The sequence below is a fragment of the Botryllus schlosseri genome, chromosome 5 (assembly GCF_051294905.1).
Source record: "Botryllus schlosseri isolate E-star chromosome 5, Bs_hap1, whole genome shotgun sequence".
NCBI classification, from domain to species: Eukaryota; Metazoa; Chordata; class Ascidiacea; order Stolidobranchia; family Styelidae; genus Botryllus; species Botryllus schlosseri.
In genome coordinates, this window is record NC_137240.1 from 7,613,289 (window position 1) to 7,632,586 (window position 19,298).

Consider the following 19,298-nt stretch of genomic DNA (forward strand, 5'->3'; position numbering starts at 1 on the left):
GAGACAGATGTAAGCAAACAGTGCGTGAAGAAACATTTCGATTTTGGGTTAAGTAAATTGATTGGTGCTATCGAAATGTTCCAGTCATACGTACAGCATGTTTGTTAGTTTGCAAGCGTATCCAGCGAGCGAGTATAAACGAATGCGCGATGCCGCATGATAATTATCCCCAATTATTGTTAAACATTAGGGAAGTCCGAGATTGTAGTAAAGTATAGATGCTCAGTTCGTTGATTAGGTGATTATGATACAGCATGTTTGAATTTGCTTTATTGTGATATAACTCCAGTTTCTGTGGGGTAGTTGCTGATCGCCGTTAGATAATGGTGCAGCAAGGAATTGTCCATGGCGCCACAATATGGCTCTTTCTATACTCTAAAATATGCCTCGGCCATGCATCGATGCTGGATGCGACAGACACAAATGGCAACGATACTACACTCGATTTCGGTACTTTTCTGGAATACGGCGAGGACGTAATAGCATCAACTGACGTCGACATTCAAGACATCGGACTAGGTATGCTATTCCTTTTCCCCACTCGTTTCATGAATGCGGAGCTAGCGTTTCCGAATGTAACCAATTTTGCGTTTGTTCGCTCCATTTCTAGTGTTTGAAGATCTCAATGAGAAGATATGTAATCTGAACTCGCAAATTGCAGACGCGCGGAGCGCACTGAGATCAACCGTGTTCGCTCTAAACCAGGTCATTCATTCAGGTGAGTATCTGTTCGATGGCATTGGGAGCATTGCACGAAAGGGCTAGCGGTGGACAAGGTTTTCAGCGTTGCTATTCAAATATATGCGTAGAAGTAGCGCCGTAGATTTCAACTCAAGTATAAGTAGGGCTTTTCAAGTTGTGCCAAAACTACTTCAAGTGTAAGTATTATAGCAATGGAAGCTCGGAATTGCATTCAAGTAATTGCTTTCGAAAAGCTACTCCCGAAATTGCAACACAAAATGACTCATGTCTCTACCGATAATAACTAAATTCTGGTCTCAGTGGTGGCAATTTCACGCGGTTATTATGACGATTTCACACATGGACGTGCTGAGAACTAATCCCCAAACTATACTTTCCACTTTACAGAATCCAAAGTGTGAAAGAATATATTTTTGATTAAAATACCGTTCACGGCGAAGTGGTCTACACACATTAACACCAGGACAGTGGTTTTTAACCAGTTTATGGGGTTCCGCGGAGTGCAAGAGACACACTCAAGACTCAACTCATACATGTGATATGTGATGTTGCGCCGATCTTGGTCATGGGTTGAAGGCCGGATCGGTAGTCAAATTGCGACTGTAATGGTGGATAATCCGAGATTTATCTACGGAAAACTAAAATAAACTCCGCTTCCACAAGTTGGAATTGAGTCAAATTTGTTTCGCATCGTCTTTGAAGACAACCTGAAAATTTCATGGGGTTGACCGAAAAATTTGATTTTTTTTTTAAATTTTCTCAAATAAATTAAAATTTTTAACTGAATCTGCCGAACCTTATATTTGTTAGAATTTAACCAAATTTGGTGTGCAGCGTTTTTAAGGGTAACCTGACAATTTAATCAGCGAATGGATGGAATCCGGGAAAGAAGTTATTTTTTGTGCAGTAGCGTACGTAGAGGAGATTGGAGTTCGCAATCGAAGCCCCATTCTTCTGAAATATGTCAACTATATTCCCAATTTTTATAAGCTCATTTGTAATTAACCAATTGGTATCACGCTGTTAGGGTTTGACCGAACAAAACTTCCCAAGAAGAAGTCTCGCATTTCTGAACAGGTATCAGAAAGGGAACAGCAGTATCATAATAATTTGCAATGTATATTCCTTACACTGTTTTCGCTTTGTGTAAAAACTATATTTTAAAGGCTTAGTTCTTTTACCACTCCATTGATGCACAGGTCATTTTGTGCACCAGTAATCTATAGTAATGAATTAGATGCGTAGTTAGATGTGTATTGCTGTGCATTTTTTTTCATGACTCATAGAAAATGTGGGGTTCCGCGAAGGCTTGAAGGTTAACCTAAGTGTTCCGCGGGTTGGTAAAGAGTAAGTATAGTGCTAGTAAGCAACACCTAGCATTTCGAAATAAGCATAAGTACTCCGTAATCGACCACCTCTTATTAGAAGCGCAAACGTTCGAGTACTCGGATCCGAATCGCGTATAAATTCTAACGATTCGAGCGGGCTAGTGAGAGACGATTTTTTCGAGCTCATTGTCATTAGGAGTTGATTCGATAGCATCTTCCGTTGTGGAAAACTTGACACCTGGGTTGGTCGTGTCGCAACATCCGGAACACGTAGTCCAAAGCTGCTGAAGGCGGTGGAAATGAAATATCGGCAGAGTTGTAATCAAGTCACGAGGTTCCGAGTCGCAAGTCAATCTCACTTTCATAGTTTTGACTCGTGTCAAGTCGAGTGATTTTCAATTCACAGCCGAGTCAAGTTCGAGTTCAAGTCATCTAGTTGAGGCTGGAGTCCGAGTCCAAGTTCAGTTTTCATTTCAATCTGGTTCAACCCACTTTTTCAACTCTGCTCGAGTGATATAGAAAAGGCTCACATTCATAATATAGTAATTTTCCTCAGTCTGGTCTTATTTTCCAAGTATCAGGACTGATAGACGAAATACCAAGAATGTGGTAACAAGTATCAATGAAATGTCTGTCTTCGCCGTCATTTTACGCATTTGAAAAAAATGACTCGAGTTAAGCCGAGTCACCAAAAATTCGCAACTCCAGTCAATATAACCCTGCATATGTGTGACGTCGTGAAAAAAGTACCCAATAATCTTTAATGCGGTGTAGAACTGGTATTGTATTCTTTGTGGCAGCGTGACAGGTACATATTTTAAATTTCCACGTTGTTATGACGTCATAAGGAGTGATATTCGTATGCTCGACTCGAGATCTAATACTCGCCTCTGAATCGAATCACTCGGCCCAGTCATAATTATTACTATTATTTTGCTACGATTGTGAAGAGGATGGAACACGGGTCTTTGGTTCGGCAACAGATAAGCTTGAAGTGCTGCAAAGCATAAGGAACATAGGGCACTATATAAGAATGATGTCGATACCACTGTGACATCCCGATATTAAAATCGGAAGCCTTACTTCTCCTCTGATGTCTTTGCATGCCTCTGAAAAGGTTGACTTTATCGCAGACGACTGTGACTTAGAATACGAGGGACGTTGCTTCCACTTGAGGTTTGAAGCTGACATGTCTTCTGTGCAAGCGACGAAATATTGCAAACGTATGGGTTGGAGTCTGGGAACTGTGTATTCTAAAGAACACTTGTACTCTCTGCGGAAGCACGCACGCAGCGTATTTGATGGCAACGTCTCAACAATGGAATTATGGATCCAACGAGCAGACCGGGCGGTAGGCATAACTATAGTAACTAACCTACGGATAAGCATAGATGATGTATATACTACTTAACTGTAGTTTCTTTGCGAATAAATGGTGACGATATCGTCGTCATAACTCAGACTTCCCACGCACTGGAGTCGCAAGCCAGGGCGGGGCGCCATATAACTCATGCAGTCATGATAGGCGCTGTCATCATGTGTTTCTCATCTGATAGCCCTAAGGCTAACAGGTAAGGATCACCAGACTGACGATGCGGGTAGAGGGTTAAAAATGTTTATTTCGCGCGAATATATATCACTATTTGTGGTGAGTGGTAATCATGTAAATGTTGATGGTATGAGGCATATTAATTGTCAAGATTTTGTGCTTGTATATAGTAGGGTTACCATATTTTGGAAATCTGAAAAGAGGACACTTTTTCAGAAATTCTAAACTTGCAAAACCGGAGTAGAATTCTCAAAAAATGGTAAAATTTTCCGACATTGAGGTCGGTTGACTAAAAAAGGTCAACTTTCTCGCTCGGTGCCCAAAATACAGTATTTTCCTTCACACTGCCGGGTAGTTGACTAAAAAAAAGGGCAACTTTTTACTCGGGTCCCGAAATACCTGCCTGAGCGTATCTCCGGTGCTGATTTACGGCATGTCAGTTGAATTTTGCTTTATGACCAAAATTCTCAAAAAAGAGGACAATATCTCAAAAAAGAGGACAAAAGGGCGTCCTCCGACGACACTTTCAAAGTCAAAGAAGAGGACAAATCCTCTTAAAAGAGGACGTATGGTAACCCTATTGTATATGTGGATAAATGAGCGAATGCTGTATCGATTCAGCAATCCGGCCCGCCAAGTACTTAATTTTCCTATATCCGGCCCGCCGACTAGAAAAGATGCCCGCCCCTGATTTACAGAAATAAGTCTAATTTTAATCGCATTTATAGAAGAACGGTATATACCTAGAGTAGGTTTAGACCAGGGGTGTCAAACATACGGCCTGCCAGACGATTTCACCCGGTCCGCGAAGCAATATAAAGTAGATTTAAGAATGATCGTGTTATCCAGCATATTTCTTACAAGTATTTCGATTTAAAGTAAGAAATACTTCCAATGAATATTCCTCTCAAGACAACAAATTTCATGACATGTTCTTGTTCATATAGGCCACATTATAACTAACCCACAGCGGTGCTATAGTTTCACTCTAGTCGCCATTAGGAGATAAGTTGCTGTCATTGGCACCCGATTCCAAACAGGCGAAAGGTGCACACTGAGTTCAAAGGTTTATGAACAAATGGGTAACCGTTATATGCAGGTACATGGAGAATAAAAGAGTGACATAAATAGAATTCAAATATCTTTTGTCGCTCAGCTGTATCAGTTTAGCCGCAAATAGTCCCCATAGCGCCCAGAGAAACCCGAATCGCGATTTAATACTGATGTCCTAAATTCCTACTTACGTAGGCTTACCATATTTTGGAAATCTAAAGAGGACACTTTTTCAGAAAGTTCAGACATGCAAAATCGGAGAAGAATTCTCAAAAACCGCTAAATTTTTCCCACTTCGTGATCGGTTGACTAAAAAAAAAGGTCATCCCTTCCGCTCAGAGCTCAAAATACCGTTTTTTTCTCCACATTTCCAGGTGGATGACTAAAAAAAGAAAAAAAAAAGGTCATCCCTTCCGCTCAGAGCTCAAAATACCGTTTTTTTCTCCACGTTGCCAGGTGGATGACTGAAAAAAAAAAGAAAAAGGTCATCATTTCGCTCAGAGCTAAACTCACCGTTATTCACTCCGAAATACCCGCCGGAGCTTAACTTCTGTGCAAATTTGCGGCATATCACTCGCAATTTCCTCTAAATCTGACCTAAATTTTCAAAAAAGAGGACAAAATCTCAAAAAAGAGGACAAAAGGGCGTCCTCCGAGGACACTTTCAAAAAAGTCAAAAAAGAGGACAAATCCTCTTAAAAGAGGACGCATGGTAAGCCTAGTATATAGTATACTGTAACAATGTGCTAAAGCAGAGTCAGACACTATCTTGTACCCTCGAATATCACGTGATATCGCTGCATTGTTGAATTTATTTTGTCCCTTCCAACTGTTCAATACGCCGCTAACACTGTACAAACCACAACGTTTCAATTTTCGTGGCGACATACAAAAGTTACTTCACGAAATGTCATTAAGCACTTCACAAATCTCTTCAGGTAATAGAACAATCGGAGCAATCGGAACAATCGGTTGCGTCTGGGTCAGGCGCAGTGGACAATGCCCTGGATGCGGATGTGACGTCAACAGAACTCGGCAAAGGATTTGGTACTGCCATCCAAATAAGCGCGACCAATACCGACGAAGACAGAGTCTGGCAATATCCAGTACAAACCTCATTGAACGGCGTCATATGCGAGTTGTAACTCGAAAGATGCTCCTCTGGCGGTGGTGACGAGCGGCATGTTCTGTCCTAACATCTCGCTGCTGTTCACAGACATAAGGAAGCATTTTTCGAACGCGCGGTGGCAATACGCATGTTACGCTTGTTCCTATCCCTTTCCACCAACATAAACTCTATCAACTGTTATCCAGTTTATATACATTTCACGCGATGAGTCATAAAAGTCCGTGGCTTACACTATAGTAGCCTGTGAGTTAATTATGTGCTGTTCAAGGTAAACATCGACATACTATACGTATAGAGAAGATCTACATGTTACTAGTACCTGACGGCGATGGGAGATAGACTACACGAAGAGTAGTGTGGAAAGACTTGTATTCCCTGGGATAAAACGCATATAGTATTGACGTATGAGGTCATATCTTCGTATATGCTTCCTGACGGCTTAGGCCCCTGTGGCATCTAGGAGAAGACAGCATAGATCAATATAGGTCAACCGCCGACATAGATGAAGCGGTACTTATACCACAATTAGCACCTGTTATAGTTGAAAAATTGAAGGAAAGTGTACTGGGCCACCCGGAAAAGAAACGATCTCCCGTAATGTCAGTTTAATCAGTTATGACTTTGTGGTGGGCAGTATATAAGCTGCGGTCACATTGGGCATTCTTCGTCTATTTCAGATGTCACCAATATGATGCGATTCTGTATGTGCTTTTGCTTAAAATCTGAGGCTGAGACTAACTTGACTTGACTTAATGCGAGATATGTAAGTAGGGCAGTGTAACGAAAAAGATATTACCAACGACAGAGCGATTCAATTATATGCATGACGTAATGCAGATAACGCAGCATATAAACTTTTTATTGTGATTTATAAATTGATGTAATCTCTTGCATATTACATCATAAATGCAGAGTACTCGACCGGCGATTGCGAGCCGACATTCCCGCAGTAAGCAGATGGGTAGTTAGTTAATAGGCGCGATGCGCCACGTTTAGATTATGAATAATTTCCTATTTCCCGTTGTGACATGCACATTATTTGTTCGGTTAGCGTAACCTTCAATCGATATTTGAAATTCTATCTGCACTATATTTCCCCCTTTTCGTAACTACGATACGTATAGCATACACTACGAGCAGTACGATTGGCAAATGTTAATTGTGCAGTGTAATGTACACACTGCCGTTGATAGAAACGGTGAAACGCTACAGAAAGCCCATTGTATGACATTGAGTGCGTATAGGTTAGGGTTACCATATTTCTGTCACTCAAGTTCCGGACACTCTTTAGCACCCGCTAGTGCATTTCAAAATGAGGTATACGATCACATTGTCTGTCAATATGACGCAACACTAGCAAAGCTTCGCTTACCGACCAGAGGTGGTCACGATCCGGTTCAGGGGTATATGGCTGTGTGTTGTGTAACCAGGACCGAAACCACATTTTTAAGCCCCCTCCCGCCCAAATAAACAATGATGTTGGGCCCACCATAGGCCGCATAGGGCAATCGATGCAACTTCTGAGGGGCTTGTTATATGCATCTGGTCGTTAAATTTATTGAATGAATTTTGTCAATACTATTGGTTCTTCCGTATAGTAATATATAGTTTGATTCACTCTCCGCCCACATGATCATAGTTAGCGGTAGAGCTGATGGAAAATGATGACTTCGAAAATACAGGGAGCGTAATTTTACATCGTTAAGTCATATTCATGTCACACCAATAAGATTATTTATCAGCCTAATGTCGGTGCGCAGCACGGAGCTTTATAAACACCCCACATCCGGTGGTTTCCAACCTTTTACAGTCGCGACTCCATCTCCAATTTGAAAATGTTCCGTGGCCCTGATAAAAATTCCACGAGCTGATTACTAAAATAAGTCAGCACCTTTGCCAAGGCGTACTTCCGGGCTATTTTAAAAGATGATTACGCTAAACATCTTCACCAACCCCAGAACAAAAGCAAACGACCCCCACATTTTGAACCACTATCTGTGAATATAGCATTCAAACGGTCTTAACCATCCCTAGGAATACACCGTTCTCCTATAATTGCGATTACAATTAGGCGGTCTGCCGTTCTCATTGTGGACTATGGAAAAGTCCGTTCGGTCCGCAGTTCGGCCTGGTCCACCGTTTAGTATTGCGAGTTCCGCCTGCCTCGCGGTCCGCTCGTTCCGACGTGAGTTACTTTCTCTTGGTCCACTCGGTCCGCTTTTAAGTATTAGAAGTTCCACCTGTTTCACGGTCCGCTCACTCCGCCGTTTAGATTTGAGCTATTTTGTCTAGGTCCGCTAGGTCTGCGGTCCGCCGTTTAGAGTTCACCCATGTGGCGGTCCTAAGTGTAATGACAGCTCAATTTTTTCAATCATAAATTTGAACGCTAAATATATATAAAATATTACGTATTTACTTTTGCTCATATTATATACCACGAATAGACAGAAGGATTTCGATTGGTTGAATTTGAATGACAAAAACAACTTCACTACATTTCATAAAATTGATCTAAAATATATGCTGGATGCAAAGTAAAGTATATGTGTGATATGCAAACACTGATTACATTGAACTCTGATCTCGGTAGCAAAGCATTGCCAACGATCGACGTATTGCAGTTAGCTTTTGTCTTCTTTGCCGATTGATACGACCACAAATATCGAATACGTTAATCTCTTCCATTGTACAGAGAAAATCGCAACTTCAAAATATAGATTATAGAATATATCTCACGTGTCTCGCCGCTTAACGATTTAGGGTTTTCTGAGACGGCTTTATCGTTAGAAATAAATAAAATATCATATGATCTTCGCACTTTGTTTCTGTAGCCTGAATATACCTTCATATCATGAAACCTTTGCAGATTCTTTATTCGCAACTTCGCAAGGAAACCAATTATATAGGACAAGGTTATCATAATTCTAATTCAAATAAGTTTATTTTATTGGTTAATTACATTGCCACATACGTAAGGTTGTATTTAAAACGAAAATCAATTTAAAACAAGCATGATGTCAAACAATGCCCTTGTTTAAAACATTTTTTTGATTTTTTTCAAGTTACGAATATTAAATTGTGACGTCATAGTAGATTGACATTGACAATTGAAAATATAGGGTAAATATAGCTCGTTTGTCGAAATATCTGTACTATTGTTGTTGAACCGACTATTCTAGGGGTTCCAACATACGTCGGATATAATGGGTGGTAATTATCCGTAGGATCATACAACATGTTTTTTGGTAAGTATTTACACAATTATGACATAATTTTACAACTTTAAAAAACACTATTTTTTTAAAAAAGGCCTTTGTTTGAAACACTGTTTAAAACATGTTTTAAACAAAGTGTTTTAAAACGTCGTTTGTTATAAATTCAACCCTACACATACGCATTAGGTCTGTTGGGCTCTATATGGTTTTCTATGTTTTCTAAATCAGTGCCCTTCAACCTTTTTCGTCGTAGCACACCGTGTTAATATTTACTCGTAACTCGTACACCCCTGACCATTTAACTCACTGGTTCCGTATAGTATAGCCTAAGCCTTATCCAGGGGTGTTCAACGTCCTTGCTATTTACGGCCGTGCTTTGATTCCAGATATAGCATACGGCCGTTTTCCGGCGGACAGACGTCATGGCCCATCTGGACGTCAGGTAGGCTACTCATGTTAAATTGGCTATTGGAAGCTTCACACCGCGGAGAGCCCTTGTGGTGTTCTGTACCATCACTGACTTCTTGAGATATACCTTGCGTATAAAAGTTTGAAATTGTAGCTGCAGAACACCCCACAGGCTTACTATCTCTTCACAAAAATCGTGAGTATAAATGCTAAGAAATGGTAACTGGATGGCTTTTGTGGTCACGCGAGGCGTGAAAACATTTTCCACATGGAAAATTAATTTTGTCGATAATATTGGTTGTTTCATATACTGTTAAATATTTATCCATTCTTAGCTTACATCATCAGATTAACCGATAAAGCTGAAGGAGGGGGTGTCTTCGAAAATTTTGTGCACAAAATTAATGATGATGCAACTTCTGCCAGTTGTTATTAATCACTTTGTTACATTTTTTTAAATTTTTTGACCTCCCATCCAGGATTGTAGGCATAGTAGAAATATATATTGGAATCAGCCAAACGCACGAGAAAATCCTTCGTTCGGAAGACGCACACGATTCCGACTTGGTATTTTTTTATGGGGTGGACCATTTTCCTCTGCGGTTCGCATTTGTACGGTGGGACTCAGAATACACTATTATATTAAAAACGAAAAATCCAAGTCACCCTGAATGGCCCCAAACGTTAATAAAATTTTCAAGTTTTTTATCTCTCAAAGATTTGGAACCAATTCGTTAATTCAAATTGCACATGGACGGTCGCCAACACACGCTAATATATTTTTTGTTGAGGGCCGCATAATTATTGTTTAACGGCTCTTGCAACGTCTGCAGGTTGGCCATGTCTGGCCTGTTGAAATAAGGATGAACAAGGCTGCAACGTATTTGTAATGCTAAATACTAATCAGGGCTCGAGATTACTGGACCACCATCTAGCACAGTGTTTCTCAAACGAGGCGGCCCGAGACACCCTGTCCATGCCCCTGCAATTATGTACATTGCGCTATTTATATGCGTCTGGCAGAAAGTACTAATTCAATATTTCTGAGCACTAGCGGTGATTTCCTCGAGAATCATTATAGATGGACAGATATCGCAACCATAACATATGTCAATTCCATCCTGTTCTACTCCAAAAGAAACCAGCAAGCCCATTACTAACGTTTAGATCAGTGGTTCTCAAACTATTTTAGACACGACATGACATTTAAAAATTTCGCCCCCCCCCCTTATCGTCATATCACAAAGTGAAACCAGAATGGTATCAATCCCAATGGGTAGTTTGCTGTCATGGGAGGTTATGACTGTTGATTAGATAATTTTAAAATATGAAATTAGGACTATACACAGAGCAATAATTGGAGGTAAATCGCGCCGAGCACGATTTTTTTCAGTTCAACGCAGCTTCGTGTCCTCCTTCAGATGCTCTCACGCCCCCAGTTTGATAACCACTGGTTTAGAGGATCAGGAAAAGCATCTGCCTATGACATCACAAAAGTAATATTACTTAGAATTTACGTACAGCTGATATGAACAATGAACATTGTACGATATTGCACACCCAGCCAACATGTTCTGAAGCAAAGACTTCCCCTTTCTTGTGATAGCTAGTCATTGGTATATTTTAATGCGGATCTGGTTCAGCCCTGTATACGCCATCTGAGTGGTACACCCTTTTACAATTTTGGTACGCTCCAGGGTGTACGATACACCCGGTTAAAGAGCCCTGTTCTAAATGATTGCGAGGCAATCTCGATCAGAGGTTCTTAACCAGGGGTCCATGGACCCCTTCCGGTACGAAGCACCGAAGTATTGGGGTACGATATGCAGTGTGAAATTATACGTTATGGGCAGATTTAGTCCATGGGTGCGAAATCTCCTTTGACGGGACTATCACAGTCCGGTATTTCAGCGCTGACCGTAACTTCAGCCCCAGAACAGACCAAGACTCATGACATTTCGATGTAGCCATGACCAAGTTAACTGCATTGCCAAAAATATCGGCGGCGATAAACATTTGAACCCTAAAAACACAGCACCTTGGTGAAATGAATCCTGTCCAGCTCTACGGGGGCCAAATACCAGGGTTTGGAGCAGCGTGACAAAGTGCTGATTATATCCTGGATAGGGAGAAACAGAAACAGAAACGTTTCATGACAGCTCAAGGAGGTAAAGAAATACTGATCTTAGAGTAAGTCACATGCCTTTGGAGTGACGGATTGCCTTAGCCCACAGTTCTCAGTAATTTATGCCCCCCGTTTGCAGTCATGTCGATCAAAATAGCATGCGACTTTGTGGCTCATGCTGCGCTTGTCGTGAATCAATACACTCATTCACTGAACACCACGTTAATAAAGATGTGTGTGATGCAACTGACGCCACTATTAACCATTGATGTGATATTGACATTTCATGAAACGAGGGCATCGATAAAGAGACAACAACCACTTCCGAGAACTAGTCAAACAATCTGAAGTGTTCTCCTTCGAAAATATTTTGGTATTTTGCATATATAAGCGTCGAGGCATGAATGGACAATGGTGACAATGATATATCCTTAACAACACTATCGTTAAATTCTAACGGCTAGGCCCTTGAGCACACACGGTGGGGTACATTAAATATGAAACTCTTGATTTTGTGTTTGCTCCACCTCATGAAAAGCTGAAATATCTGCAAATATTAGAACTGACCCACTATCTCCTGCCTGAAAGCAACAAAGATAAATCTTTTATATGGATTCCAGGACACTCTGATATAACGACCGACTCGCGAAGGAGGCTGCAGCCTATGACTTCACCGACCGAAGTGTAGACATTACCATCAGCGAGGACAACTCCTTGGTCCTGAGTAACTGCAGGCAAGACTGGAGCCAAAGTCTCGTCGAAACTGTCGCTGGAGCCTATTTCAAGAAAGTCCTGCCCTGACATATACAGTGTATACACGAAACTGCCAACTATAACGAGGCCACGCCGTGCCGAACCGACCATCTTCAGATTGCGGACGGGATACTGCCGTCTATAATCTCACATCGTACCAAATTTGGGTGTTCCGATACCCCTAATTGTACCATATGCCATGTTGAAGAAACTGAAAAGCTCATTATTATCGAAAGGGGGAAGTGCGCCAACAAAAGGTGGCAGTTATAACGAATAAAAGTGCAAAGTAGTTTTAAGATGGTTTTGCATCATTATATGAGGAAAGTCGCTACAGGAACCGCGCGAATTAGCCTACCCATCACAGTAACTATTAAGCATATTTTCGCAGGTTGTAGGCTACCTATTTGTTGAGTCATTGATCATTATCAGTCGCGACGATGCATCTTGCAATTTTGAAAGAATCGAATAAGAAATGGTAAGCATCGGCCCCAGACTTTAGGTTCGTCAGCATTTAGGGTCGCAAGATTGGACCTTTTGGGAAAAGATGACAAACTGTTGTTTCTGTCTCCTATGGAACGATACACTGTCTGAGCACCCGATGGGGGACCCGAGATTGGCCCTTTGGGGGACAGCTGAAAAATTGCTGTTTCTGTTCCCCATAGAACGATAAGCTGCACCGAGCTTTGTTGGTTTCATGATTCCTGCGCGGAATTCTTTGAAGACGGAATTATCTGAAACGCTACCTCTGAAAATCTTTATTCGAATGAGATGGATGATGATTCTCACAACTAGCGACGACAAAAGCGGTCACTGGAGGCTTTTGTGCCCAGGAAAGGTGCTGTGCTGTTTGTGAGATGGTGCGTTCTGTGTCTAAATCTTATATACTTTTGCGCAACGCATTTCACTGACAAACAGCGATGGCCCAGAAACTACAAGGCCTGTCCGCGTGGAGAAGTCCCTCAGTTGTCAATTGAACATATTTGGCGTACAGGTTGTCGTTCTCGCCTGTCTGCTGGCATGCGGCCCTAGGGTATCGAAGAAATCGAAATCGGCCGTGCATATAGCAAATAGGTTGGGCAGTATAGGCAGTGATCATTGGGCAGCCTTGAACTATTAGAAGATTCAAATAAGCGTTCAGAAGTGAATATCTACAATATCGAAACACACAATATGTTCATACTGCCACATATATTCCACTTGAAGCTTTTCGACAGACTCTCACAGGCAGCAAACGTCAGTAAGTGCGATTAACAAAATTCGAAATACAAATACTTTTGTCGTTGTGACGTAATAACGACAATCATGCGGTCGCGAACGGCAGATATGCAGTATTCACTATTCACACATTGCTAGGGTTACCATATTTTGGAATCGGGAAAGGAGGGCACTTTTTCAAAATTTTCAGACTTGGAATTGCGAAAAAAATGGTAAATTTTTCCCAATAACTCTGTGGTTGGTTGCTCAGCTCTAAAAGCTGTGAACGAGGACGAATCGCCAAAAAGGAGGACATTCAGGCGTCATCGGATCAATCCGAAAAAGGATGACAAATCCTCCTAAAGGAGGACGTATGGTCACCCTACACATTGCACAATTACGGTATAACATGGACAAAATCGGCTGTAAAATAACCGAATAACAACACAACACCAATGAAATATTCCCAGATATAGAGATGTTTCATATCGTATCACAAAATGCGACAATTCAATATGTTATCCTTTTGTAACGGCACAAAGTCAAACTGAACGCACTCGTCCAGATACTTTCTGTTATTCTCAGCCAGTCATTAAGACTTTTTGTACCTATACACTTCAGCAGACAAGTAAACTCGGAAACTTGTTTATTGAGAACCTCTTATCTAAACAAAAACTACACTTTGCAGCTTTGCATATTTTGCTGCGACATCGAGAGTTCTTCATACAAGCCATCGATCACAGTCGTGTTTACTGAGATAGGTCTTGACAGCCCATCAGGGTAAGTTGAAGAAAGTTGATTGAGAGGGAGGCAGGTATTTATTGACACGATAATATCGTATATAAATGAATGCCGAGAAGGATCTGGTACGACTAAGAAAATTTTCTGTTCGAGTCACCTTTCGCGGAATAGGCTGTACATTATTGTCTTACTTGGCGATCTGTCTTGCGACTATCGCGGAAAGACGAAGTATTCTGAGAAATATGAGCAAAAATCAGCCAATGACAATCAAGAATATTATGTGGCTTTGTCTTGCGGCCATACTTCACGGAAGCGTTGCTAGTGAGCTGGATGGAATAGGCATGGTAGTTTGAAATTAATGTGATTGCACTATTAAATGCATACAGAACTTGTCTTGCTTCGCAGAACGAACTGGACTTCCAAAATCAACCTAAAATGACAACGCCTCCGGAGGATAAATCCAGTGGTTTGTAAATGCCTTCTTCACTAACTTGCAACGTTTCATTAATCGGCCATTTTACGATTTTCTACGGTCTAGTTATATACTTTCCTATGTTACCTTTCCCAATACAGGTAGCGAGGTAACCTAAATATCGCACAGATCAGTGCTTTTCAGTCATTTTCAGCACCATGCGCACTTTTTTTGCAAAATAAATTTCATCCACGCACACCAACCGAAAATTGTTATACAAAAAGAAGATTGAGATACTTAACAATATTCTGTTCAAATGTGCAACAATTAGTCCATCATAGCTTAAGCCATCAAGTTTCTCATTAAAAAGACAACTGAATCCCCTCGCTTTGATATCAACTATAGTGCACTAAAACCCTTCTCGGTCAAATAAGTTGATGGGTTTTGTACAAAAACGTCTTCTAGTGTTTGGATGACAAGGTCTTTACAATAACCATCCAGCACTCCTATCCAAAATAGAGCGTACTTTCACTGTGCGAAAATGCTTGCAGGCAGAAATCGTTCTTAAGAGACGACACAAAGGTCCCAGAGGCTCCAGTTCGTCGAAACTGTGAAAAACCCGCATGTTTGCGTTGGGGCTTCTGCCTCATGGTTCGGAATAAAAGCTCCAAAACTATCGAGAAAGGGAAGGCACATTAGGGCTCGCTTATAATACTTCGCTTCAACTTGCGGTCTGTTTTCATTTTCAATTTCCCATTTTGTGTGCCGAAAATAAATGAGAAGAGCAGAGAAAGTCCCGACACTGTGTGTTCGGCACTTTAGCTCGATCTAACTTGAAAGTTCATAACAGTTGAATAAACATAAAGCTGCTTTTTAGACCACGAACAAATTACAAAAATCAGAGTGGCATCTCACGACCCGAGCCTCACATATGAAAAAGGATGCACTTTTAACATAGCCTATTCACAAGATTCTCTAACTTATCACGACAAAGTCAAATGAAGCGAAGCGACTGACCTACTCCCACGCTTCGGTAGTAAAAGTCCCGGGATCTGCCGAGTGATTTGCAACTTGGGTTTTCACTTGACGCATTGACGACTGCTATCATCGTAGCACGATTTTCATATAAACGGATGGAAAAATTGATCCACCACGAACATAACAATGCAAAATGTGATAAATATAGAATAGAAGTACTAATATAATTGTTTCTATACTAGGATATATAGCTTATAAAATTAGCAGTCTATCACTTTAAGTCAATAGCAGCAACATTCACCTCGAAAAAATCAAGTACGAATTGCACTGAGGACCAGCGCGTCTACACCTTCTTCAAATGTCAGCTAATATCATCCAGGACCGTTTCCCGATGACCACTCAGGTTTTAATATACTCATCTGATTCCATAGCGTACTGTGAAATGAAAGTAAATTGAAATCTTGCTAGGTTAGACACGTGTCCAACTATCACTTTGAAATTGGCTTATCATTACGCGTAAATTACGATTACCAGCAGCGCGTGTGTACCATTTTCAAAGTTAATTTAGTGTCACCCAGAACAGTTTCACGAGGACCAATCTAGTTTTAATATACTCGAATGATCATATACTGTGATATAAAAGTAAATCAGGGCAATTGTAGGTCTGACACGATGTCCAACTATCACTTTGAAATTGGTCTATCAATACGCGTATATTGCGATTACCAGCCCCGCGTATGTACCATTTTAAAAGTTAATTTAACGTCACTCAGAACAGTTTCCCGATGACCACTCTGGTTTTAATATACTCATCTGATTCTCTAGCCTACTGGGAGGTAAAAGAAAATTAAAATCTTGCTAGGTTAGACACGATGTCCAACTATCACTTTGAAATTGCCGTATCATTACGCGTAAAGTGCGATTACCAGCAGCGCGTATGTACCATTTTGAATTTGAAGTGAACTGATCATTAGATGACTAGGATTGTCGGCCAAACATGAGCGGTAAATCGCTGTCTAAACACAGGATTTATCATGATTGCGATTATCGCTCATGTTCAGCCCACAATCCAAGTCATCTAATGATCGGTTCACTTCAAATTCATATTTCAACATCGTGTCGGGCCTAGAATTGTCTAGAGTAGTCATCGGTAAACGGTTCTGGGTGACACTAAATTAATTTTGAACATGGTACATATACGCGCTGCTGGTAATCGCAATTTAGCGTATTGATACGGCAATTTCAAAATGATAGTTGGACATCGTGTCGGACCTAAAAATGTCCTAATTTATTTTTATCTCAAAGTATATGATCATTTGAGCATATTAAAACTAGATTGGTCCTCGGGAAACAGCTAGTCCAGGGCGTTGCTAAACAAAATTTGAAAATGGTACATACGCGCTGCTGGTAATCGTAATTTACGCGTAATGATAAGGCAATTTGTTATAGTGATAGTTGGGCATCGTGTCGGACCTACAGATGTTTTAATTTACATCTATATAAACGTATAGGATCATTGGAGTATATTAAAACCAGATTGGTCCTGCAAAGTAAGCATATTTCGCGTCAAATTCTTGAAAATTCGCCGATCAATTGAACTATATTATAGTTGCTAACATTTCCCGGCCAGCGATCTTCCCTACATCACACGACAAAGCGTGAAATACCCTGCTCCAAAGACGAGTCACTAAACTTACGCCAAAACGCATGACAAAATCTCCAGCCATGACGAAGGGCTCAGTATTCTCTCGAATCGGTCTCACATAACCGATCAACTGGAAATCTCATCATGACGCGTTCTGGTGTGTCATGACACCAAATTGCTGCATGTGAAAAAGCTTTTCACATGCAGGCTTTTCACATGCAGCAATTCGGTATCACGACTGTATGACGGACAATGAAGACATACAAAACGCGCACATCGCAATTCTACTTAACACTGCTCTGACGCACGCGATTTCAAATTGGGGTGGATTGAATTCCTTTGCGTTCGCACATTTGTACTATTGTTGTCTACTCATATTGCATAAACTAGACTATTCGGTGCCGACTGTCGACCATTTCGACGACGGAGGTTATCCAATTATCGAAGTTTTCGCCAACCAGCGACGGTCATTTTTGGCCAAGGTTTTGTCGCCTGTAATCTTTTTGGCACTGCATTTTTATAAGCGGTCTTAGGATAATTTGAATTATACCACGTCAGAAAAAGTATTATACGTCTGTCCGCTGAAGCGGCTGGAAGCAAAAGGGGAAGTGAAAGCACGATGAAATGATACTACAACTGACATAAGAGGCAGTATAGAGCAAGACTGCCACAAATGGACGTGTTTCTTGAGATTAGGTTGAAACCAACTGTGACATAAAATCACACTTTATACGAACACCAACAATTGTCCATGCAACAAGGGCGAACGAAACACATAAATGTACGAATGTTCAATTATATTTATATATACATATATAATGTGTAAATTACATAAAATAGAAACGCATCCATGGTTATGAGTTGACATAATAAATTATGAATTATAAATGGTCTGTCCTTCATAAATTATATGTACTGGAAATGTAAACAATGTCCCTGTGTATATCACTAGTAAAGCGAATTATGCAGTAAACGACGAAGGATTTACCTCTACCGAAATCGAAACAAGATTATACTGACATATTCTTGCTATCGCGTCTATTAAGCATGAAACCATTTATGTTGGTTCATATGAAACATATAAATCATCAGCAATTTTCATGATATTGAATCCACTAAAATCTAAGTCGAAGATATGTGTTTTATATTTTCAGGATGCCCCCAAGCCTCATTCCGATTCCCGTACGATAACCAGCTCGGTGATTACATCCGCTTAGTGGAGCCCATACCGCAGTTGACGGAGTTTACTGTTTGTTTCGAATTCACTAAAAGCCACCGGAAAGCTGACATGGTATTTCATTATGCAGCAAATATTCATCACGATTGGGGAAATGACTATAGGATGCTATTTCGATTCAATGAGCTGTGTATTTCGATAAGTAATCACGAAACTTGCATTCAGTCATCTTTTCACGCCCAGAAAAAATACCATATTTGTGCTGCTAATTTCGCCACGACTTCCGTTGTTAAATCGTACGTTTTCGTTAATTCGATCTTACAACATATCGTTCACTTTGGCCATAAGGGGTCTATAGTCGGAGGTGGAGTGATAGCTCTAGGAATTGATCAGGATCTTGTTGGAAGACAGGGAAACGCGAATCTCCTATATCATGGAATCATATCGAATATGAGGTTCTGGAGAAGGATTCTCGATATCAAAGAAATTGAGCATTCTTACAAAGATCCGTGTTTCTGTCCTGCTGGTTACCTTTTCGCAGTGACATTACGTAACGTGGACTTGTTCGGAGCGGCAGCACCGATATTTACTGAGCAATGCAAGCCGTCTGATTAGTCACATGAAACCGATTATTAGCAAAGCACTGGTTTCGAAAAAAGAAGTTTTCCACAAGTTTTGAAGAATGCAATCGAAACAAAGTCAATTAATCTTGATGTATATAAATGTATATGATATAAACGCCCAAGGATGGTTGAAGACTGAACGAGAAAAACAATTCGAAATCGTGTAGACTTTTTTGACTTCGTCGCACCATATTCAATAAATCTAAAATATTATTTATCCAGCATTTATATTTGTAATGGCTGCGGGTTCCCATCTTATTCATCAA

General features: G+C 40.6%; 2 protein-coding genes and 1 non-coding gene across 3 annotated transcripts; 2 read left to right on the top strand and 1 right to left on the bottom strand.

Moving 5' to 3' along the window:
* The first annotated feature begins 266 nt into the window (after nt 1-266).
* On the top strand, nt 267-5,961 carry LOC145438851 (uncharacterized). Its single transcript, XM_080316213.1, has 4 exons — nt 267-519; nt 611-718; nt 3,164-3,381; nt 5,571-5,961. The coding sequence occupies exons 1-4, from the start codon at nt 324-326 to the stop codon at nt 5,775-5,777; spliced, it is 729 nt and encodes a 242-aa protein (XP_080172339.1). The 5' UTR covers nt 267-323; the 3' UTR covers nt 5,778-5,961.
* On the bottom strand, nt 3,487-3,623 carry LOC145440042 (U8 small nucleolar RNA). The gene has a single exon (XR_013915414.1). It is a non-coding gene; the product is annotated as a U8 small nucleolar RNA (small nucleolar RNA).
* An 8,279-nt stretch (nt 5,962-14,240) lies between the features above and the next one.
* LOC145438857 (uncharacterized) lies at nt 14,241-19,249 on the top strand. The gene is made up of 3 exons (XM_080316219.1): nt 14,241-14,541; nt 14,603-14,663; nt 18,387-19,249. The coding sequence occupies exons 1-3, from the start codon at nt 14,302-14,304 to the stop codon at nt 19,022-19,024; spliced, it is 939 nt and encodes a 312-aa protein (XP_080172345.1). The 5' UTR covers nt 14,241-14,301; the 3' UTR covers nt 19,025-19,249.
* The last annotated feature ends 49 nt before the right edge of the window (nt 19,250-19,298 follow it).